The sequence below is a fragment of the Pseudomassariella vexata genome (genome assembly GCF_002105095.1).
Source record: "Pseudomassariella vexata strain CBS 129021 chromosome Unknown BCR38scaffold_14, whole genome shotgun sequence".
NCBI classification, from domain to species: Eukaryota; Fungi; Ascomycota; class Sordariomycetes; order Amphisphaeriales; family Pseudomassariaceae; genus Pseudomassariella; species Pseudomassariella vexata.
In genome coordinates this window covers 870,937-894,119 of record NW_024467969.1, presented here as the reverse complement: position 1 = coordinate 894,119, position 23,183 = coordinate 870,937, and the positions used below count along the sequence as shown (strand labels likewise).

The window sequence follows — 23,183 nt, the reverse complement described above, 5'->3', positions numbered from 1 at the left end:
TGAACCTGGTCAGGTGGCTAGGCATGGGGGAAATGATAATAAGACGCGTTCACAGTCGTATTTTTCGTCTATATGTTCTCAATAAATGCTTCATTTTGCAATTTGATTCGAACCATAAAAATCAATTCATTTGCAAGAAACAGTCACAAGCCACGCGGCAGCCAGCACCAACACGAGCATAGTATCATCAACATGGGCATCGGTACTAAGATCAAGGAGGCGTTGCACGGCGACAAGGACACTCAGTCCAGCCCCCACGATACCACCTCAGCCAACTCATTCAAGTCGCTCCCCAAAGCTCCGGGCGCATTTCCCTCCGAAGACGTGCCGGGACACTCCAATCGAACGGGGGGCTACATATCCACCAACGAGCCTGGTCTCGGCAAATCGTCACATAACACATATGGTCGAACCGACAAGCCAGCAACCAGCCATGGTCTCGGCACCCACACCACAACCACAACTGGTATCACGACGGGTAATACGTCAGCTTCAAGAGATCACGGTCTGACGGGGACCAGCTCCTCCCACCGAGCGGGAGGTGACCCATACTCGGCCACCAATACCTCCAATGCCCTGAATCAAGCCGACCCGCGCATGGGCAACACCGAGGGTGACTACTACAGCAGTGGCCGCGAAGGGGCTTCGGGTCCGCACAACTCCAAGATGATGAACGCAGCAGACCCAAGAGTAGACTCGGACAGAGATGCATCCCGCACTATGGGAAATGACTATGGAAGTTCAGGCACACACCAGACCGGGAAGCTGACCAAAGAAAACAAGAGTCCCTATTGGGGCAGTACTGGTTCTGGCAGAGGCACAGGTACGGGAATGGGAACGGCTGGACATGACCATGATACCAGAACCGCACCAGAGAGGGAATACGGCGTCAATGATCTGTCAGGACAAGATCAATACGGCACTCATGATGGAGGCATCACTGGCGGCGCCGGCCCCCGGGAGATGAACGACGCCTATGACCGCCAGTCCTATTCCCCCACAGGAGTTACTGGTAACACAGCAGGTGTCGGCGGTACTCACAACCTCCCGCATCGCCCCCTGGACCCATCAGACCCTAGCAATATGTCAAGTCGCCATGAAAAGATCAACGAGTATGGCGCGCCTACCAACAGCCAAGACCCCGGCCACTCGGGCGTGGGCAAGGTCGCCACTGGAGCAGCAGCTGGGTACGGTGCCCATGAGCTCAGCAATCGACACCACAAGCAGGACATGCGCGACTACGAGACGGCGGGTGGCAGCTCGGATCGTCATGGTCCCTTCAGTGAAAATGTACGTGGTACACCAACAACCGGGCAGCAGCATCAAAGGGGCAGTACCGGCGGTTCCATACCGGATCCGTACAGCAAGCAACAGTCTGAGTTGACTGGACATGGTTCGTCATTCGGCACGAGTCATGGTGCGCATTCTAGTCACAACTCAGGACTAGGTACGAATCAAGGTGTTTACTCTCAGCACGACTCACCTCTCGGCAGTCACGGTATGCAGCCTGGACCACAGTCAGGGCTCGGTCCGGGCCAGGGCATTCACTCCCAACACGGTTCCAGTGCGGGTGGGACCGGCGGGGTTGGCCAAAGCATGCACTCCGGCCATGATTACGGACTGGGCCCCGTAGCTGTAGGTCTCGGCGCTGCAGGAGCTGGACAAGCCCTGCACCCTTCTGGGCACGAATTTGGGCGTGATTCTGAATTCGGGAGGGGCACAACAGGTGCCGGTCATACAGACGGGCGTGACTCTGGTTTTGACTCAGTAGTTCCGGGTAGACACCTAGCTGGCAGCATGGGTAGTGGATCCGACTACGGTGGCTCCAACGTGGCGAGTGGTGGACTGGGTGAGGATCATTATGGCCCTGCGCACCCCGGTGCTAAGGTCTATCACAGCTGCGATCATTGTGGCAAGGACAACGATATCAGCAAGTACTTCCGCAAGGAGGCGACTTATCGTCTGGGCTAGGATATGTATTTGACGAACTGTGTTACTAATATACTGCAAAATGGATTAATGTGTCATTAGCAATAGTGCACACACCACACCTGCCATACTCGTGTAATCAACTGTGTAGCTGCTGTCATAGGGACTACATGTCGAATTGGAACTTCATTGTCTAAGGTAACAGTAGCAGTAATTACATATAAGTTCTGACATCAAAAATGGAACAATACACGAGAAATAAAATCATTTACTTCCCCCGAATATAAAGTTGCAAAAGATAGGTCTCACGGGGATTCGAACCCCAGTCCCCGGAAATTCCGTTGAACAGTTTTTAATGCAGAACTGCACATGTAATCAGAATCCGATGTGATAACCAACTACACTATGAAACCGTGTACTATTTGGGAGTAGATTGTGTTGTTGATAACTCAATGAAGAGAATCACCAACTATACTACTCAACAAGTCAATTTGAGGTTGATAACCAATCAGAACCTCCCTGAATTGGTGCTTGTTGAAAAATGTCGGCATATTAGGCTATATGACAGAAAACTTTTATAGCTCCACTGTGACGCAATAAGTCGCATTTCATCCATGGTTGGCGCCGAGCTAAAGACCGTCGTATATCACAGTAATTGAGTATTCGTTTCATTTGGAGACATGACGGAATTGCTTCACGGGAAAATGTTAAATATAAGGCATGACTACAGACAGTTGAATGAAGACAGTCCTCATTAACGGGTATGCGTTGCCTTGACGTGCTTAAATTAGCGCATGACTATTGACAACAGTAAATGTAGTGAGACACCTGCGGCCACAGGCTATATAGTAGCGAAATAGTTCCAGGAACAAGGCAAGTAGATGCTGGCCAGTGCTTATCGTGGAAACAATCGAAATCGAGAATTTAGGTCTCCACGTCATCGCAAACTCGCGCGATTCCAATGTTCTAATGGAGCTCGCGGCCGAGGGCATGGGTGCCATCCGTCTGTCCAGTATTGAGACATGCGTCAAACGAGTAGAAAAAACACGCATAGGAAGCTAGATACACTGGTTAAAAATTCGTGATTACATGGATTATAATGTTGTGACGGCAGAGCTAACCATGCTTATCAAAGCGGACGAGGTTTTGGCCTCGCAGCAACCGACGTCTCGCCCCCAGACACACGCCACTTCGAAATCAACTTGTTTGGTGTCGTGGCCGTGGTGAAAATTTTCGTTGCCTGCTCATCCCGAGTCGGGGCTCATTAACACCGCCTCGCTTTCTGCCATAGTTCCTACGTCTTCTCGGCCGTCTACGCCGCTAGGAAGGCGGCCCTGATATCGTACTCGCATACATTGCGCCAGGAGCTACGTCAATTTGGTGTCAGCTTCCAGGTTTTTATGGTCGACACCGCTAAGAGCCACGTCTGGGAGCCTGGTAGGACCGGATTGCGTGAGGACAGTCTGTAACGCCCAGTTGCACACCTGCATGAGACCCGCCGCGGCTTCTCGCAGAAGAGCTACAGCTAAGAACTCGCACCGGTACTGGAATTTTGGCTACAAAAAGAAGATGTAGAAGGACTTACAGATGGCCGGGGGGGAGGGTGAGAAGGGCAGAGGGGGAAGGGCGAAGCCTCATAGGACTGTGAACTTCAAGTGTATCTCACCACGACTTCAGGGTATTAATTCCACATAACTTATATAATATTGAAAAATAGTTCACGGTTATGCACCGGCGTGTTTTGCGTATGTTTTCAGTGCGCGACTCGCGTGAGGTTCACATCACCTTTACCGATTAATCTGCAGAGCTGAATATGACCTCTGACTGCGACAGCTTTATGCTCTTGTCCGACCTTCCTAAGGCGATCGCTAAGGACTGATCCCAATCATTTTCCCTTTCCCTTTGACTTTTCTAGAGAGATCCTCAGGCATTTCCATCGGCAAGGGCCCATGTCCTGCCTGTTCTAGCAGACTAGTTAGGATATTTCGCATCCGCGAGGATTCGTCCAAACGCTCTTTAGTTATCTGCGTAGCCAATAATTCCTGCATGATCTTCTTTGACTCTTTGATGACGTTCTCAGAACCCTCCGGCTCGCTGAGAACTGCGAAGGCAAACCACCACAGGCGGCAAGTGAGCGTCTGCGGGTGGTGTGAGCCCAGTCGCGACTCAAAGGATAGGGAGATCTCTTTAGATCTCTGCTCGAGCTTGGCCCAGTCGATCTGCTTAGTGGATCCTTGGCTGATTTGGAACATGTTGCGCATAGTCCTTGCTGTGATCAATTCGCGATAGGCAAACAACGTGTCCAAGCTGTCCTCTCCAAGGGCTCTTCTCCTCTCGACTACAACTCCCTTGAGGAGCTCTGAGACCTCATCAATAATCTGAAAGGCCTTTTCTGGGTCTCTGATCGTGGAATGAAATTCCTTTAGCAACATCGCAAGGTCGAAGTCGACAGACACTGACGTGGGCGATCTTGGTTTGACTTCAACCGATCCTTCAACGGCATGGCTTTCTTCGACGACCAAGAAGTAAGACTTGAGGCACCTAAGCAGGCGCTGAGCAATAGCTAAGTCGGTCTTAGGATCAGAACTGAACCTCCTGATTTGCACAGCCGCTAGCAGCTGGATGGTCGTGGCGAGCAATGGGTGAACAAATAACGATTCTTGTTTTTGTATCCGCGTCTCTATTTGCTCACATATGTATGACAGTGGCTCGAAATCTTCTTCCTAAAGATTTTCTCGTGAGTCTCGTTCTAATAATACATAGTTTAGTGTGGACTCACTTGCGGTTTCCAATAGAGGACCACCTGACGTTTAGCTACGTTGACGGCAATTTCCCAGGCCTCATCGATTTGACCGGTTTTAAGAAGAGCGCAAGCCAGCTTTGACGTGTATTTCAATGTTTCAGGGTTGTTTTTGCCCATTGAAATCTCGGCACACTTAACAACGGCTTGGAAGCCTGACTCTGAGGTATAATAGTCCCCGTTGGCAAGGTGAGAAGCCGCCACCTGGTAACTAGCGCGGGTTGTCTGAGGATGTTCAGGTCCAAGGGTTTTTCTAGAGTTCTCCACAAGTGACTTTGCAGTGGCTATTGCTTGGGCAAAACAATGCTGAGCCCGGTATATGTGCACCAAGCAATCCATAGATTCCAGAGCCAACGGATGTCGGCGTCCAAGGGTTCTGGCTATTGTCTCGTACGTACCCGATGCCAAAGACGCGGCGTCCTTGTGGTCGCCATTGTACGCGAGACATCGCGCTCGAAGGTTCATGGCTGTGAGGGTCCTGAAATGCGTGGCGCCAATCGCCTCCCTGAGTGCTGTCACGCAGCTGAGAGATAGCTCAAGTGCATTCGCATAGTTGCCGGCGAACATAGAGATTGTCGCATTGGCTAGGCGGATCTGAATTTGCTTCAGCTCCACTGGATTTGGTTTCTTCGTTGATGCTTCTGTGGACGTCTTATTTGGGTCGTCTATTTTCTTCGGGCCATCTGCCTCTGATAGCTCTTCGGAGTGATGCTGGTCACCGTTCTGCAACAAACTGGTCTCGGCTGTCTGGATGCTAGACTTGGCAAGGTCATAATCCCCCATATAGCCATAGGCCAATGCAAGATCTCGATATAGTCTTGCGTCCAATGAGCCAGATCTCGTATTAATCAGTGCCAATATGGCGTTTTTGGCCTTCTTCCACTGACCTTCACGGAGCATGCAACGTGTTACCCACCCTTTACAGTCGACTTCGATTTCAGCCTTTCGCATTTGGTCCACTTCCGGCACTTCGATATTCCTCACATCTCCCAGTACTTGTGTGAATTTGTCCAAAGCATCCAGGTATAAGCCCTGGGAATGATCCTCACTTTGGAGGGCGCCGTACATCTCAGTGACAATGATCTGCATCCGAGTAACGATCATATCTAACGACGAAGGTGGCGGCTCTGCTTCACTCATTGCCTTGTAAACCTGGATGTACAGAACCTCAGCGTTTCTGAGCTCTCCCCTTTGAAACAAAGAGGATGCCAGATGGGACACGTTCATAATGTCTTCGGGGCTTGAAGTAAAAGTTGGTGGTGGGGGTGCTGATACAACCGAAACTGCCTTGCTCGCAACCCGATACTCATCCAAATGGTCTCTAGATTGGATATAGTTAGGTTCAACAGGTATCATCCTAAATAAAAGCCTGGGCCGTGGAGAGTCGACTCTGGGAGTTCCCCTGTTGCTTCGAGCAGCCTCCGAACTGGTTATACCATCGTGCGACAGATTCCTGTGAGTATCGTCGGTAGATTTTCTATCTGGAGGAGCCATGCATGCACGGGCTTGCCTTGTACTTTGAACGTGAGATACAGGCGTAAATACATCTTCAATGATGCGAACGAGTTCTAGTTGGTCCAATGTGGCAAGCTCCTTCCGATGCGGGCTGTGCCATAAAAGGCGTATGAAGTGGCCCATCAACGTTTGCTGCGACTGTCAGTATCTAATATATGGATCTTCACGCGATAGAATGGCCACCTACTTCTTCGAATTCCAACAAAGCTGGCTCTCGTAGCCAAATGGATATTTCTATGATCGGATGGCGTTGACTGTGCAATTGAGGATGTATAACGGTTTGGTACTCGACGAATATCTTAAAATTTTCATCGATCGTGCGTAGTCGTGTCACAAGCCTACGGCATGGGTGTTGCATAGAGTTTCCGAGGTTGAACCTGCTGGTCATGCGGTGCAAATAATCCAGATACGGCCCGTTTGGTGCGTTGCGATCGAGGACTGCGTCAATGAAACCCACATTGATAGGAGCCAACGTGATGCTGCCGCTACTTGGTGAGGCAAGAACGTCTTTAAGCACCCATGATCCTAGACCATGAGCAATGAATAATGCATGCTCCGGACCAAAGTTGCTTGAACCTAGAAGAGCGCTCGTGGCCGAGCCTTCGTCTTGAACGTCCTCTACTAATCGAGTGAAACATTGTCGAAGCTGTTATGACTCTTTCAACAGAGCTTCGATACCCTCTTCAATGACGCGAGATATATCGAACCTGAAGACGCGAACGAGCAGGGCTTTGCATGAGACTTGGCATGACGTTGCGACCCAGCTCTCGAGTATCTCTCGACAATGGATGAATCTACTACTCGCAAACCCATGGATAAGGAAGATACTGCATAAGCGATGCATGAGCATGAACGAATCATGAGAATTGAGATTCTGCACTGACTTTTGTAGTCGACCACTAACCTTGGGCGTCTCGAATATCGTCACTAAATTGTTCTCCTAAATTACGTTAGCGTAATGGGGAGCGTATTGTTAGAGGTTTGCTGATTTTTACCTGGGACTCAAATTTGTACATTGTTAAGGTGGACTTGGACGCGGTGCATTTGAATACGTCAAGAACTTCGCTTCGGGTCGTAACTCGCGCGGCAGTGGAGGAGCTTTGAAGAAGCAACAATGTAGGCTTCATCGCCTTCAGTCTGCCTTGCGAACGCCCTGTTAACATCGACTTTACATAGCCAAAACTTATGGAATCCAACACCCGGTATTTGCGCCAGACAATTTGCTGGATTGGAGGGGGGTGCCCATAGTACTTGGCCGCAGCTTTCAGGGGTTATGAAGATGGCCAAATCAGCCGCACAATTCCAACCCAGCATGTGACGGCAGCAGGCTGCCAGTATCTTGTTTGGTAGTGCTCTCCTCGTGATCTATGCCTTGCAAGGGTTCAAGAATTTGCAAGTCCCCAAGTATCCATGTCTATGTATCATTACCAGTGCAAGGGCAATTTCTATTCCTTACCCGACAAAAAGTCGACAGTCCAAAACGATTGCTATAGAAATACATAGCTAACCGAATCCGAGTTCTGAGACGGGAGGGTATGGTGCCTCCGAGTGGCTCCGAGTGGCTTTGCAGTAGCGACCATTGATTGGGTTTGCATGCAGCTGCTCGGGTTAAATTCAGCACAGGAGCCTAGCCACTCCCACATCAATTTTGCTACGTACAGGTACAACTGCCATATAAATAAAGACAGGCCATAATTCTGCAGTCATCATCGCAATAACACCTTCCACGTCTGAAAATGAATATTTTCCCAGGATCGCCGATAGGGGGTGGGGGATGTTCGAGCCCCTAACGGTCTACCTCCATAATCCTGCTGTTCAGCCGCTACAGAGTCTGGATGCAACCAAGAAAATGAGGCTCTGAAGTCGTTCTGGAACTTTATAATAAGCCCTGGGTCTTCGGGAACTGATGATCAGCTGGACGTATCATCCAAGAAGAAAAACAGATGATCTCGACATCAGACCTTGCTACTTTAGTGTTTGATCCATATATCCGAGACCTCCCTTGCGCCCATGGAGCACATCGCAGTTAATCATGGGGCATCTATCGAAGCCTGGGTGCGAGTACAGTGCCAAACAGATCTCCTGAAGGGACAGCTCAGTCCACCTGAGAATTTCGAGGAGTTCTACTCCTTCCCAGAGAACTGTGGCTGGAAAGTTGGCAACGACTTCAAGATTCAGCCATTGGGCAAGGGAAAGCAGACAAACCTCGCTGTGTTCCTGCAAGGCTGGCTGTTCTTTGGACTGGCATTCACTGTTGTTCAAGAAGGAGGGAAACCAAATATGGGCCTCAAAGACTTGACCACTTCGACATATTTGTCTACCAGGTGTCTCAACAAGAAGCTCGATGCTTGGTCGACCTGGGAAAAGAAGAACCTCGATGGACTGAAATTCCGCATGATTCAAGTTGGATGGGCCCTTGACCTTGCACGCCAGGTGCTACGCAAGAACTGTGCCTACATTAATGATAGAGTTGAATACGATGATGACATTGAGGACCCGCTACACATCGACGACAAGCACGCATTGGTGCTCATGTGTCTCGGCGAAACTTTATCCGAGGCCAAAGCCAATATCATGGCATCACAGGGAGCCAGAGTCAAGTTAGACGGATGGCATGCTGATGATCATGCTGGATGGGGGCCTCCAAGATTCGTTTTCCAGGCGATGACGAAGGATGGATGGTGCCGGCGGGCCATGCAACTTCTCAAAGGCCAGTTAAGCTCAAATGCAACCATGCTGATCGCAGCATACTACGCATATCATGGCTCCTCACGCATGGATGAGAATCACGAAAAGTGCACTGCAGAGGAGTGCAGGTTCAACCCCAAGGACTATACAAAACACATTCTGACATGCACAAACTGCGACCCGTTAGGACCATCCCAGGAAGCGATCATGCAGATCCTGGAAGAGGACGGTGACGACATTCCGCTGCTTCATTTCCGCAAAGACCCTTTCCGCCTTGAAGTCGTACGGTTCCGGCCCAAAGAGGACGATGACAAAATCGACTTTGTCGCAATATCGCATGTATGGTCAGACGGATGGGGCAACGAAGACAAGAATGAGCTGTACACTTGTCAGTTACAATTCATACAAAGGCAAATTCAGAGAGCAATTGGCCCCGAAACGTCAGACGTTCCATTTTGGATGGACACACTCATCGTGCCAGTCGGCCCCTCTGTCAAACAACACCTCAAAAGAAAGGCCATCCGGCAAATATTTGAAGTGTTTGAGAAATCGAAATACACTATCGTTCTGGACAACGGATTGAAAGCCATGAATAGGGGAAAGCCAGACAATCCTGCTGAAGCTGCCATGAGAATTCTGTCCAGCGTGTGGATGCGGCGACTGTGGACACTTCAAGAAGCATATTTGAGTCGCCAAATACTAATTCCATTTGAGGAAGGCGAGAAGAACACGAACAATCTGGTAGCGCTCGACGCTCTCGAGGGGGAGCTGCGCAGGGTCACTGAGGGCCCCACGTCAGGCGTCATCAGACTGATTAAGGACCACTTGTCCCATATCATGATGGGAGAAGAGCGTCAGTACAGAAAGAACGGACTAGGCGACTTTCTGAAGAAGAACCCTGCCAATGCTGCTACTGTTGTGGCCAATGCATGGCGTGCAGCCCGATGGAGAGTAAGTCTGGACATGACGTGAACTATGACACATGCTGACCTTGGAAAGTCTACCAGCAAGGCAGAACACGAAGTGCTGGCGCTAGCTACACTTTTGAATCTCAACTACAAAAACACAGAGATCGAAAACGCTGGACTGATCGATCCTAGCCAAGGCAAGGGGCGAAGAGTCCCGGACGGACTAGAGAAACTGGCGGTGGAATTTTGGAACTTGGTCCAACAGCAGTATAATGGATCCATTCCATCAGGAATGATATTCCTACCAGGCGAGAAGCTAAACTGCAAGGGATTCGGCTGGGCTCCGAAAACCTGGCTGTCTGCACACGAAATCAACTATCCGGACCCTCTGAAAGTTTGGAAGCAGGCTACTGTTTTGGACAGGGCCAATGGGCTCAAGGTCCAGTATCCTGGCTTCCTTCTATATCCTGACTCAACCAAGACTCGTGGACATATACTTGGAACTACAGTAAAAACAGATTTCAAAGGGCGGGAGGCCAAGTTCTCCTTCCCAGTCGACCGCAGTCTCAACGAATGGTATAGCTTCAAGCCGGCGGACGAGAGAAACAGCGACCAGCTTGACAGATTACAAGCGGCAGAATCAACACTTGCCATAATCCTGTCGGGACCACAGCCGAGAGAGTGGCCAAGGGAGATTGCCCTGCTTGTTGAGGTTGTAGGTGAAAATTCCGAAGCCCAAGGCGGCCGGGAAACCTTGGTGTACCACACGCACATCATTCGTCGAGTCCTGATCTGGAGGGAGGCAAGCTACCTGAACACTGACAGGGAAAGATTGAGATGTAAGTCAGGGGTCTTCCAGGACTCTGGTGAGCGGAATGTGTGTCTTGGGGAGATGCTTGGACCTACGCAGTCATGGTGGGTCGACGGATATGTTACCAAGCCGAATCTCCCAATGGAAGAGGACATGACGGATATGAATGACCAAGAAGACCTTAGTGATATGTCTAGAAAGCACCAGATGGTTTACAACCAGCGATCAAACATCGTAATGAGTCTACTGGGGTGGGTAACCTGGCCAAGGCAAGATGCAACTCCACAGTCGATGCCGAATCGCGAGTTGGAGGAAGTGCCCCAACACGAATGGACGACGCCGTCTGTTATAATGTCAGGAACCGCTATAGGGAGGAGACTGTATCATACGCTCACCATGTAGACAGATGCACGAGTTGACAAGTTGGTAAATCTTTTGCTGGTAAACTTCCAAATTCCCATACTCATCCTCATTTTGGATTCATCATACCTTGATGACGTAGCTCGGAGCTAGTTATAAACACATTTAGGATGAGATGGCAGAGTGTATGTCTGTGCTTGTCATGGGATTGAAATAATAACACATTCGACAACCAAAATCCGCCTTTCACATACCCCCGAGACTCTAGGCGCCTATACGTCACCAAATCATTATGCGTCGATGTTAATGTTACGTTAATCCCAATCCGGTCTTTTTAAGAATTCCTTAGATATCTCTCGCCATTGCGAACCACTTAGCCGGTTCGCCGATTGCCCTGAACTTATAAAATAATATTAAATACGCCGTAGGTGTTAACCCTCGGTACCTCTACAAGTACTCCCTTAAGGGGCTATAGATGATATAGCGGGCCCTTAAGCCGCGTCGGGCGGTTATACAGGTAAACTTGTAGCCAAACGACTACTAAACCTCCTGTCCCTCCCTAAGTCTGTGCTACAACCCCTGCCTGAACTACCGATAAGCGTGGTAATGTGGCACTTAAATTCGTCCTCAGGGGTGGGATGCTGCTGATGTGCAGAAGATGCTCGACTATTTTTTTGTCGCGACAAGTCGTAGTATCTGCTAATTGGGGTTCTCGTCGAGCGTATACATCTCAACCATACGCTCAAGTGGATAGACCGTAACGTGGTCTAGACGCTCGCAAGAATCGCGGCGAGGGGGCGTGCTGCGCGCCTTCTATCGTGAGGGGACGGGTTCGCCGACGAGCGTTATCGGATAGGCGAGGTCCGATAAGGGGTCGGATTAACGATTCGAATTCTGGACCGGCTGTCGAGTTATATTCCGCCGACGTAGTGCTTGACGGTCGACTGGCTAGGATGCTCGTAATCCTAAACTGCACCAATCTCCCTATTATCGCTAGGTAGGCGAAGTCAACAAGGTGGGCAGCGCGCCGTAAGGGTTGACTAAACCCCCTTGTGTGTCAGCTGCGGGATTCGAACCCGCGACTCGTCACCGACCCAAGTGGGCGAGGCTCAAATCGGGACTTATCTACCAGCGAAGTGACCAACTACACCAGCCGACTTGAAAGGTAATCTGTGTGTGGTGACCTGTGGCCATGATCTGGAAATTACGCACCCCGGGTATGCCAAAACCCTCGTAACCGAGTTCTTTCCTGGGAAGCTTCGGGAAAGCGAGAGTCAGTGGTGGTCGGCCCAGGGCGACAGATCGCAGACTGATTACGACCGAGAACGAGCCAAAGAAGCAAACAACAAAAAAAGAACCCCACCCAGATCAATAATGCCAAAATATACGTTGCATACCGCCATCGACGGTGGCGTATCGCAGCATCTGCCAGCTGATTCTGAGCCAATATCATCGGCTCCCGGGCCAACACAGCAAGACATGAACTTCAGGGACATTCTTGAAGACGATTTGCACAGCCCCCTTAATGATACGGCGGCGTCTACCCAGAAACACCAGCGGCACCTAGGATCTCAACCTGGGAAGAAGTCACAACCTCCGCGTAGTAACATGTATTCGCCAGGTCTTGTGATACATAGATTAGATAGTCTCTTGGAAGAGAGTATGGATCGTGAGGGGCCCAGAGTGAGTCAGAGCCCCGTCGAGCCCTCACGGATGAGCGATGGTCATATAAGTTCAGTCGGCTGGTGTAGTTGGTCACTTCGCTGGTAGATAAGTCCCGATTTGAGCCTCGCCCACTTGGGTCGGTGACGAGTCGCGGGTTCGAATCCCGCAGCTGACACACAAGGGGGTTTAGTCAACCCTTACGGCGCGCTGCCCACCTTGTTGACTTCGCCTACCTAGCGATAATAGGGAGATTGGTGCAGTTTAGGATTACGAGCATCCTAGCCAGTCGACCGTCAAGCACTACGTCGGCGGAATATAACTCGACAGCCGGTCCAGAATTCGAATCGTTAATCCGACCCCTTATCGGACCCCCTCTCGCCGCGATTCTTGCGAGCGTCTAGACCACGTTACGGTCTATCCACTTGAGCGTATGGTTGAGATGTATACGCTCGACGAGAACCCCAATTAGCAGATACTACGACTTGTCGCGACAAAAAATAGTCGAGCATCTTCTGCACATCAGCAGCATCCCACCCCTGAGGACGAATTTAAGTGCCACATTACCACACTTATCGGTAGTTCAGGCAGGGGTTGTAGCACAGACTTAGGGAGGGACAGGAGGTTTAGTAGTCATTTGGCTACAAGTTTACCTGTATAACCGCCCGACGCGGCTTAAGGGCCCGCTATATCATCTATAGCCCCTTAAGGGAGTACTTGTAGAGGTACCGAGGGTTAACACCTACGGCGTATTTAATATTATTTTTTAATTTCCAGATCCATTAACCCGTCCATGACCTTATGGGCCGTGATGGTGTCGATAGGGGTTAAGGGAAGGTTTCTATACTTGGAATCTCTTTCCATGCTTCCGAGCATGGTGTTGTGGAAGAGCCCGACGGCTCCGACCAAGATCAAAGCCCAGGTGTGTTCGTTCATGCCGGCGAAACTAATCATGACGAAAAGCCACAAGACGGCAATCACTGTAGTCGTAACATATGTGATGAAAAAGCCTCGTGGAAAACCAAACGTCTCTTTGGCCCGGGGCTGGAAGGAGTGCCTCCGTATAAAGGAGAACCTGGGGAATTTGGTCCAAGGTTGGCCTTTCTTTGGCGATTCCGAGACGGCCATCTCCTCCAGATCTATGCAATTTCCTTGACCTTTGATGATCATGATGTCCCTGGACCCATTGCCTGCAGTCAGGGCGAATGTTGCCTTGGAGCCAGATCGATTCGGGAGTTTCTCAGCAGACCATTGAGGTAATGCACCCATCGCCAAGGCCAAAATAGTTCCGAAGGAAGTGACAGCAAGTGGCCCCCATTCGCGACCATTGGTGATGAACGCCGGAATAGCCGCGATTGCAAGTTGAATGAGTATCACGACGACTCCCCTAACGTGTAGGATGTTATAGGTAAACTTGTTGGCCCCTTGCGGATTAGGCTTGGCCTCAAAAATGGCGATCCTGATGCTTTTATTACTTTTGTCTTCCTGGGAGGACATCCATGATTCGTGGTCCCTAACGATTCGTGCAATGACCCAGTTGCTGTTGTTTCGATAATAGCCAGAATCGAGATTGAAGACTTTCACCGCATAGTCTGGCGGCGGCAGCAATCTTCCGTCTCCGTAGACGCTCATCAGAGCGGAGAGCGCGTACGTGACCCATCCAAAGGAAAAGCAGACCGGGGTGAACAACAAGCCGGACGTCTGCGCCAACGCGGCCTGGACAGCCTTATCACCAACAACCATCAGAACTGTGCCTACTACGACGCTGGGATTGATCCATTCGAGCTTCAAGTCATCATTCGTATCGCCGGAGAAACCAGCTGCTGCACCCCCCGGCAGTGCCTGCTGCAAGTTGGCTGAGACATCCCCCCGATATGATGACGTGGAGTCAAATTGTGGAATAAGCATGGTAGTCTTGCTAGTAAGCCACCGATGACTTGGGGATTTCTAAAGGTGTAACAGAGAAAGGATTTAGATGTTGACAGTGTACGTAGAGTTTAGTATCAGGAAGAACATGTCGAAGAGATGCCTGAAGGATTTTCCATCTCGCAATCAATATCTGAACACCCCCAAAGTCCCCGCACCCGTTGTGTGGTTAGAAAGGGCTTTAATCTTACAAGCCAAAAACATGGAGGATCATAAGCTTGCATAATGTTAGGCAATACACCCAAGGCGCTGCGGCCTACACCGGCCTGCCGCGTGTCAAAGTCGTGTGATGCGCTAGCCGACACACACACAGTTTCCAGACCACCCAACTTGATAACAAATCAACAAAGAATTGCTATTGATCTCGCACTATCCAATTTCCACATATCTAGGAGTTGGAGCTTGATCGGAGACCTGCATTTCAGTCGGGCAATAAACCACGCCACCACTCCTGCTACTAGAGACGAGAAACAGCCTCCACGCCCTTGCGCCTTTTTTCTCAATTTATGTAGAAACAGTCAGATCAGATTCCATCCCTCCTAGTCTTCTAGGTCTCATGTATGCTATGTCAGAGGTGGTTCGTGCGTATCCACCACTGCGTATAGCTGACCAGGAGTGCTATTTTATAACCCACTTTAAGGTACTAGTACATTGCACCCCCTTTCCGTAGTGTCTGCATTAAAACGCCGTTCATTACTAGATGGGCGCATCCAGCCCCCCCCTACTATCGGACAAATCCGCCAAAAGGCGAATAGACCCACTGTAGTAGATGTACTTAACCCTTTTCGGCCTGGTGAAGGTACTGGGTACTAGAAAGTGCTAGAAAAGTAGGTGTAAATAGGTGTCTATGAACTTCATCTAATTTGGAATCTTTTCTCTTAGCATGTTCCGAACTAACAGTTATAATCCCTGGGGAGGTGTACGGATAACGTACCCATAAGCAAGTTGGCCACTTTGTCTTGGCACCGTACGAACACCCTTTTAATCAACATCTTTACACACACCATGATGGTATTGAATTGGGAAGGAACCGAATGATTCTAGCGTGTCAGGCGCTTCAATCGCAACCCGAATTAAACATCCGATGCGCTGCTCAACTCTACAATGTCCCTCGTACAACTCTATTTATTGAAGTTATGGTAGCGCTTAAGACTCATGTTTTTTTGACGTGGTTTGACTACATCGCGAACCGTCGCTTTTCGTTATATGTTGGGTTGGAGAACCGAGATTCCCCCCGAGGAGTCTTGTTACACGCAAAGGTGGTCAAAGATTTGTGAGGTTGTAAAAGCATGACATTCTATCTAGTCCTATGGAGCACGAAGGTTGGACTTAGTCCCGAAGGGCTAAGTCACGTGGTAACCTTGGTGGTCTTGGCAAAGCCCACCAAGGTTGCCTAACAAGTCTCTCGCATTGATTTGCGTTAAACCGGGCTCCTAACTATCGGACTTATTGCAACTTATAACAAAGCATAATATTTAATGTGTCTCTGATTCGCCCATGTCCAAAGGACTAAAGGTAGTCTTAAGAGCCTTAAGTACGGAAAGTCGTGCCTTTTAGCCGCACACTTGAGTCAGTTGCTGATATACTAGAAATTTTGCTCCTGGAGTTTTAATAGTTAGCTGTTGCTAAAGGTTTGGTACTCAGAGTTCATCTATCATCAGTCAACTAGCTGCAGCAGCTGAAAACCGGAAAAGACACGTGTTGGAGGTTGAGGACTGGTACGGTGGTCTGACAACAACTCCAAGCACTTGTGTATCATGCAAATTTTATTGTAGCTTAGAAACGACAGAGACAATACACTCTTCTTGGCTACCTAACAAAGAGAACTGTTGGTACACAGGTAGCTCGCGTGACGATGTGGGAACTAACAAGAGACCGGACAGGGGTTGAGACCACTATGGAAGTGGTATAGAAACTCCTCGAGTACTCCACCTCAAGGTGGACTGTCCAGCAGCGTTCTTGGTCAACCATGAGCCTTGCGTAAGAAATTTCGCTGGCTACTGATTATTGCATTTTACCTCCCCTACACAATGATTATGCTGTGAACTTCCGCCGCCGCCCCGAATTAAGACGTCGGATTCCGATCTAGCTATATCTATAGATCCTCGATAAATGGCGTCAGGGGCGTGGAGGCGGTTTCTCGTCTCAGGTACGAGGAGCGGTGGCGGTGGTTCATTGTGCGAGCTGAGATGCAGTTCTCTGACCAGGCTCCGACTCCTAGAGATTGGGAAATTTAATAGTGCGAGATGCCAAGTGCAGTCCTTTCTGTGCTGGTTTTGAGCCTCAGTCTTTCCAAACCGTCCATCCGCTTCAGGATAGCGGCAATAGCATCGAACGCTTCGAGCGAGCGTTAGAAATAGCACAAGCTTAAAACCTCCTCCCCTCCTCCGGATGGCTAGTCGCCGTGGCAGGATGGTGTTTGTTCACGGAATCAACCAAACCATTGCTGCATCAGAATGGGCCTGGCTCATGTTCTTCTACAAGCCGGTCGAAGTACTTGGTGGCTCAAGCGTTTCTAGCGAGCCACCTCTTAACAGAGGTGGGGGAAATAATCTGGGACAGACGCGCTTGGATAATATGCGAAAATACGCGTTTTACCACCAAAATACCATATTTCCAAGTGCCTTCCACACCTGTATTTTTCCTACTAGTAAACCGATAACCTGAAATTTTTGCAGATGGGAAATTAACGCCCCCTAAGGGGCTTAATAGCGCCAGAATGCACTTGATTCGCGAGCAGCGAGTCGGTGCACTACGTAATAGTAGTACTACCACTACTACCACTACTACCACTACTACCACTACTACCACTACTACCACTACTACCACTACTACCACTACTACCACTACTACCACTACTACCACTACTACCACCACTACTACTGCCACTACAACTTCCAGTAATACTACTCCTACACCAATTAGCTATTCCGTACGCGCCCTCGCCGCCAGGGCAAAGGATGGCGCCAGCAAGTCATCTATCCATCGCCAACTTCAGGCCCTTCGCCATGGCCTTCCTTACTATGGCTTACAACGGGCGCGCGGCCGGTCCCGCGCCCTTACGGATGAAGAAGATCGCGCCCTCGTCGATTACTGCTTAATTCTTCAGCGTGGCGCCTTCCCTGCTATCAAGTCTATGGTTAAGGCCGCTGCCGATGAACTCCGATCGCATCGAACGCCGCCGATGCCGCCGCTATCACCGAAAACGATGGTCGCGTGGTAGAGGGATCACCCAGAGCTCACCATTAACAAAACCGAGGCGAAGGACCTCAAGCGGCTAAAGGCCGAAGAGCAGTATGAATACATTGAAGAGTTCTTCCGTCTCCGGCAGCGTACTATGTTAGAGCATAAGATATCTCCATCAGATGACTGGAATGCTGACGAGACCGGTATCCGAATCGGCTGCGTTGCCGGCAATACGGAAGTAGTTGAAGTCAAGTACGTTGTTCAAGAGAGGCCGGTTATCGCTGACTTCGCCAACCGCGAATCTGGTACTGTTATTGGCGGCGGATCGGCCATGGGCGAGATTATTCCACCCTACTGCATCTTCAAGACTTGGCCACTTATGGACTGGGCCGCAGCACCTGGCGATGGTCACACTCGGTTCACAAGGTCAGAAAACGGCTTTTCTAGCAAAGAAATACAGCTTGACTACCTACGGCACTTCAATCAGCACTCGTTTCGCAGCTCCCCGACCTTCCAAGCCACCGGATTCACTCTACAGAAGTGGTTTGGCTGTAACGAGTGCGGCGAGACCCCCGATGGCAGATTTAGTGATCCCGAACGCGAAGGGGGCATGAGGACTATGGGAAACAACTTACGGAAGTATCGGCTACTCTCACTCGACGGCTTTACGGGCCATATCTCACTCGAGGCCGGTGCATATTGCCTACAATTCGACATCATTCTACTCTTCATGCCATCTCACTCGACTCACTTCCTACAGCCCTGCGATGTGGCCGTATTCAGCGTTATGAAGTGGAAGCACCAAGAAATTCTACAACACATCCGGCAAGGCGGTCTACGGTTCAACCGTACAGACTTCGTCTACAACGTTCATAAGATCTACTATGGCGCCTTTACGCGCCACAACATGATGAAGGGCTTCGAAAAGAGCGGGTGCTACCCTCACAATCCACATATTGTACTAGATGAACTCAAGAGACGCGCCACCAAACACGGCCAATTGCTTCATCCGTCGCTACTTCCGCCAGCCAACCGCTACAGCAGGGCCAAGGAAGCTTCTCAGTACTTGATGAACCGCCACATCAAGGTCCCTAACCTACTACTAAGCTCGCCCTCACGTGAAGCCATAAGACTGGTTGCCGATATGACTGATGAAGCCATGGTATTGAAAAGGGCTAACGATCAACAACAGAAGCGTCAACTCGATCAGAGAGAGCGATACAATAACCGTGGCAAGCGCGTATTCGCCAAGCCGGCCGGTCTCGTCTATACCAGTGTAACCCACGCCGAACTACAAGAATATGCTGACGAACTCACACGTACGGAAGCCAACAAGGTTGTACACAAAGAGAAGGCACAAATGCGGAAGATCATACGTGAAGAGGAAGCGCAGTTGAAGGCCAAATGGCGCGCAGAAGTAAAGGGCACCATGAAATGGAAGGACTGGCTACAGTACATCGGCCGCGCGGATGACTTCATCCCCTTCAGCAGCAGTCACCCACTATGGACCGAGCCCAAACAGCCCCCTACGGCTACCTTCACAGTTGACACATCACGGCAGAACATAGGCCCTTGGCTAAAGCGGCCGCTTCGAGATTACAGGCCCCTAGGCGGCAGCGACAGCGAGGTTGATGACAATTCCAGTACAGAATCGTTGGACATTGTATGCGGTCGTACACCGGTCAGTCCACTACAGAAGAGGGGCAAGCGGAAGCGGCCGGTTAGCGATATAGGGGATGAGTTCGACTCTGACCCTAAAGAGGAGGATAACGAGGTATCAAACGGCAGTGACGACACTGAGGAGGTACCAAGCAGCCCTCCGTTGCCGAGTGCTGTAAGATTTATTAGCCAATATGGCGGCCAGGCGGCCTTGACGCCTTGGAACCCACTGCCGAGGGGGTATGGTGGTGCGACAGCGAGCCAAGGAGGTAGTTAGCAAGGAGGTGAATATGTTGTATTTTTAGCTATAGCGGTCTCATCAAATACAGCAATTTGTAAACCTTAGCGATTTCGACCATTTTTGTCCAAAGTCCATACTTGATTGCGGGTATACAGTATAGTTGTAGCAAACGCCCTGAGGTTGACGGCTCATCTAGTCGTTGATTTACTGTAGAGAAATCAAGCCGCACGGACCCCTCTGTCCCAGATTATTTCCCCCACCTCTGTTAAGAGGTGGCTCGCTAGAAACGCTTGAGCCACCAAGTAGGAACCTCTTTCGTCATGCCGATGTGGAGACATCTGCCATGCCAAGACGTCAAACATCATGACGCCACCAGTCCAGTATATCGATGTTGTAGCAGACGACATGGATCAATCTTGAACTTGGATGTTGGAAGAGCATATGCAGAAATCGATCCCCAAAGCACAAGTCATTTACCGTCGGGCAAAGAGCTGTAGAATGATTTGGGTGGTTGCGGGTATTGGAGGGCCCAAGCTCCAAGCTTAAAGTGGAGCAGAGGGGCTTCCAATCTCACACCCACTCGACACCGCAATCGATTGCTGCAATCAAGGAGTCTGAACGAAGGTGAGATACAAAGGTCGCCAAGTGAGTCGCAGTCGCCATGTCGACTAGCCTCATCAACAATAACCAGGCCTCTGGGCAATCCTTCTATTCGCCTGCCTTCCCCTTCGATCCCAGACTCACTAATGATGTCGCCCACAGCAGTAACGGCCAGGTTCAGCACCCGGACATTGGCAGCGCCCTGCCAGCGGATTCCCCCAACAATGGCGATGCTCCAGCACAAGCAGCGCCCGTGAAGACGCCCGCCATCAACTCCATCGGCGACGAATCCGACAACGGCCAAAGCGGAAGCAAGCAGCAGCAAACATGGCTGTACCCTCACGGCCACTGTACTGGCATCCATGGGAAGTCCAACCTCGAGCAGTTCAGGTCCGAGATTGAACAGAGAACCAGGACGGGCGAGAGCTGCGATCAGATTGCCGATGCCCTCGTAGCCAAGGGCGTCCAGACGAGCAGCAAGGCCGTCGCCCGCATGCGACTGAGATGGGGCTTCCGAAAGAGGGCAAGTGTATCACTAATCCCCTTGGAGACAGCATGCTAACATGAATTCGCATGCGCAGGCTCCCAAGAAGACGTACAACTGGAAGAACGCCCACAAGAACAAGCCCAACTTCGACCCACTGTCATCAGCCGCCACCCCAAATGGCGCTGCGTGTGCCCCTTCACCCTACAGAGGCAGCAAAGGTGCCAAACAACTGCAAAACCGCGCCGAAATCACCCAGATGACCCAGCAGGGTCTGTCGTCCGAGGAGATCGCTAACATAATGACGTCCCGCGGCATGCAGCTCAAATCGGGCGTCAGCACCATCCGGCGCCTCCAGCGCGTTTGGAAACTGGTGGTTGACGAAGCCCATACCTTGAAGAACCTGCGCCACCTTGCAAGAAAGAAATCGAGAGAACAGCAGAGGAAAGAGTTCCAGAACTATGCAAAAGAGTTGGAGCTCGCAGATCCTGATGCCTGGGTCAGGGCCAAAATGAACGATCCAGTGGCTAGGAAGACGAGACAAGACCACGCTATTGACTTGATGGGTAATGCTGCTCCCCAGAAGACCACAAGCAAAAGCCCAGCCAATCCCCCAGCCAATCCCCCAGCCAATCCGTCTGCCGAATTGCCAACCTCTGCAAAAGGAGGGCGCTCCAGGAAAAATCCAGACGCGCCAGCACGTGCCGCAAAGAGAGCCAAGGGAGATGAGGTGCGCCGGTATCCCAATGCGCATGCGACAGAGGGAACATCGTCCTCGACAGCTGTACTTGTCGTTGATGATGGCGGCCATGTTGATTACAACTCAGCAACCAATTGCACGCACCAATCCGATAGTGCGCCTAGAGCACTCAGGTCGCGACCTTCGTGCACTGCCCCTATTGCAGAGCCTGATGTAAGTGATGGCGACAGCAATGCGGTTGATGAGGATGATGTGCCAAGACCTCTCGGGACCCAGTCGTTGACGTCATCTGCCCTGAAAGAAATCCTGCGCCGGCAACAATGTTTGGGTCATGGTGATGCAGGAGATGAGTCTGCTGGCAGTGAGAGTGAACGCAGCGGAAGCAGCAACTTGGACGACGAGGACCAGGCCAGCACGACGGTCAATGACGGTTCCCCGTACCCACCTTTGATGGAGACCGGCAAGTACGATTCTGATGATTACCAACCAATGGATGGGCATGAGCATCAGAATCGCGCGCCCATCACTGCAGCGCCTGCTGGTCCACCTCACCAGGACATCCATAGTAACTTCATTATGCCCGTTGCACGGACACCCGAGCAGGTGGAAACGGCTATAGCAATGATTTCTTGCGCCAGCAATTGCTTGCTGGCTGCCGAGACGATGAAGGACTTGCTCATCTCACGAAAAGACGGGAAGCCTAGGATTGGGGGTCTAACTGGTTTGCCACCGTCAGAAGCAGATATCCAGGTCGCACGTCACAAGATGAGACTAGTCGCTAAAGATATTCTGAAGACGTTTTAGTATTGCAGCCATTGAGCAATCAGCTTGGACTTGAGTGCGCTAGATGGTATGCTCCTGTGCACATTCACGGCTCGTCGATTTCCAAGCCACCTGTTATGAGAAGCTTCTTATGGTCTGAAAGTAACTATTTGAGTTGTTGTAGCATGAATTTGAACGAAAATTGCGTCTCCGTATCGCTGCACGCAGATGGAAGGTACGGCCAAGTACAGGGCTACAAAACCCCGCCTCAAACCAGAAGTAACCATCATAGAAGAAGAAAAAAAACATCTTTTTTTGGCCTTTATATAAATCTCACGCTAGCTTCAAGACGAACGGCGTCCTGACCACTCCCGCCTTTTGCATTTTTTTGATGATTGCGTAGGAGGAGTAAAGAGAGTGCTACCACGGAGTTTCTCAAGTGTATTCTTGCTATGCATATAGGTGTGCTAATCCCGCCAGGGTAGGTACATCGCCATGTTTACTTCCCTTGCACGTAACCTCTTCCAAACCTCTGGTACCTCGAATCCGGTGTCGAAAGTTTCCGCCGGATAACTGTGTGGGGTTCCGCAGTTTGCCTCGAGAGGATAAATATCCATGTTTACTCCTTCCCAACCTTGCATACCAAGGCCAAAATTGATCAATAGTTAGACCGGCGACTGCCGTTTCTGTAATCATTGTTAATGCCCCTTGAGATATGTTACAACACATCTCCAGGGATTTGCGGAAGTTGTCAGAAATCTGACGCAAACGTAAGAAATTCATTTCTTTATCCTCAATACTCGGACTGACACTCGAACCACCACATTGATCAAAACTGCCGCTGCGGCAGACGTGAAGGCACTCATAGAAACCGGGCTCATCTGCCCCGCAGGGTTGGACCTGTATAAGGAAAGCACCGCTAGCTACCGTCCCTGAGAGCATAGAAGAAATC

General features: G+C 50.4%; 7 protein-coding genes and 3 non-coding genes across 10 annotated transcripts; 5 read left to right on the top strand and 5 right to left on the bottom strand.

The window, feature by feature from the left end:
• Positions 1–192: 192 nt before the first annotated feature.
• BCR38DRAFT_412984 (uncharacterized protein) lies at positions 193–1,971 on the top strand (the record flags this gene model as incomplete). The annotated part of the gene is made up of 1 exon (XM_040858770.1): positions 193–1,971. The coding sequence occupies one exon, from the start codon at positions 193–195 to the stop codon at positions 1,969–1,971; it is 1,779 nt and encodes a 592-aa protein (XP_040711981.1).
• Positions 1,972–2,229: 258 nt separating this feature from the next.
• BCR38DRAFT_t301 lies at positions 2,230–2,342 on the bottom strand. The gene has a single exon. It is a non-coding gene; the product is annotated as a tRNA-Gln (tRNA).
• Positions 2,343–3,749: 1,407 nt separating this feature from the next.
• Positions 3,750–4,466, bottom strand: BCR38DRAFT_446151 (uncharacterized protein). The gene has a single exon (XM_040861073.1). The coding sequence runs from the start codon at positions 4,359–4,361 to the stop codon at positions 3,798–3,800; it is 564 nt and encodes a 187-aa protein (XP_040711980.1). The 5' UTR covers positions 4,362–4,466; the 3' UTR covers positions 3,750–3,797.
• Positions 4,467–4,693: 227 nt separating this feature from the next.
• On the bottom strand, positions 4,694–6,085 carry BCR38DRAFT_351588 (uncharacterized protein; the record flags this gene model as incomplete). Its single annotated transcript, XM_040856650.1, has 2 exons — positions 4,694–5,241; positions 5,866–6,085. 2 exons carry the CDS (start codon positions 6,083–6,085, stop codon positions 4,694–4,696), a joined length of 768 nt encoding a protein of 255 aa, XP_040711979.1.
• Positions 6,086–7,972: 1,887 nt separating this feature from the next.
• BCR38DRAFT_527229 (uncharacterized protein) lies at positions 7,973–11,172 on the top strand. The gene is made up of 2 exons (XM_040865384.1): positions 7,973–9,883; positions 9,932–11,172. The coding sequence occupies exons 1-2, from the start codon at positions 8,255–8,257 to the stop codon at positions 11,051–11,053; spliced, it is 2,751 nt and encodes a 916-aa protein (XP_040711978.1). The 5' UTR covers positions 7,973–8,254; the 3' UTR covers positions 11,054–11,172.
• An 894-nt stretch (positions 11,173–12,066) lies between these two features.
• Positions 12,067–12,169, bottom strand: BCR38DRAFT_t300. The gene has a single exon. It is a non-coding gene; the product is annotated as a tRNA-Thr (tRNA).
• Positions 12,170–12,748: 579 nt separating this feature from the next.
• Positions 12,749–12,851, top strand: BCR38DRAFT_t303. Its single transcript has one exon. It is a non-coding gene; the product is annotated as a tRNA-Thr (tRNA).
• A 526-nt stretch (positions 12,852–13,377) lies between these two features.
• Positions 13,378–14,752, bottom strand: BCR38DRAFT_446146 (uncharacterized protein). The gene has a single exon (XM_040861072.1). It carries the CDS (start codon positions 14,579–14,581, stop codon positions 13,433–13,435), a length of 1,149 nt encoding a protein of 382 aa, XP_040711977.1. The 5' UTR covers positions 14,582–14,752; the 3' UTR covers positions 13,378–13,432.
• Positions 14,753–15,610: 858 nt separating this feature from the next.
• Positions 15,611–15,927, top strand: BCR38DRAFT_446144 (uncharacterized protein). The gene has a single exon (XM_040861071.1). The coding sequence runs from the start codon at positions 15,634–15,636 to the stop codon at positions 15,874–15,876; it is 243 nt and encodes an 80-aa protein (XP_040711976.1). The 5' UTR covers positions 15,611–15,633; the 3' UTR covers positions 15,877–15,927.
• Positions 15,928–20,287: 4,360 nt separating this feature from the next.
• On the top strand, positions 20,288–22,320 carry BCR38DRAFT_67607 (uncharacterized protein). Its single transcript, XM_040865552.1, has 2 exons — positions 20,288–20,808; positions 20,867–22,320. Exons 1-2 carry the CDS (start codon positions 20,347–20,349, stop codon positions 22,271–22,273), a joined length of 1,869 nt encoding a protein of 622 aa, XP_040711975.1. The 5' UTR covers positions 20,288–20,346; the 3' UTR covers positions 22,274–22,320.
• The last annotated feature ends 863 nt before the right edge of the window (positions 22,321–23,183 follow it).

What these genes read in the sequence shown, in the direction of transcription:
- BCR38DRAFT_446146 (XM_040861072.1), bottom strand. Translation starts at nt 14,581, where the DNA reads ATGCTTATTCCACAATTTGACTCCACGTCATCATATCGGGGGGATGTC.
- BCR38DRAFT_446144 (XM_040861071.1), top strand. Translation starts at nt 15,634, where the DNA reads ATGATTCTAGCGTGTCAGGCGCTTCAATCGCAACCCGAATTAAACATC.
- BCR38DRAFT_67607 (XM_040865552.1), top strand. Translation starts at nt 20,347, where the DNA reads ATGTCGACTAGCCTCATCAACAATAACCAGGCCTCTGGGCAATCCTTC. An exon ending in GATGGGGCTTCCGAAAGAGG is followed by an intron (nt 20,809 to 20,866) that starts GCAAGTGTATCA and finishes TCGCATGCGCAG; the next exon opens with GCTCCCAAGAAGACGTACAA.
- BCR38DRAFT_446151 (XM_040861073.1), bottom strand. Translation starts at nt 4,361, where the DNA reads ATGTTGCTAAAGGAATTTCATTCCACGATCAGAGACCCAGAAAAGGCC.
- BCR38DRAFT_527229 (XM_040865384.1), top strand. Translation starts at nt 8,255, where the DNA reads ATGGAGCACATCGCAGTTAATCATGGGGCATCTATCGAAGCCTGGGTG. An exon ending in GGCGTGCAGCCCGATGGAGA is followed by an intron (nt 9,884 to 9,931) that starts GTAAGTCTGGAC and finishes GACCTTGGAAAG; the next exon opens with TCTACCAGCAAGGCAGAACA.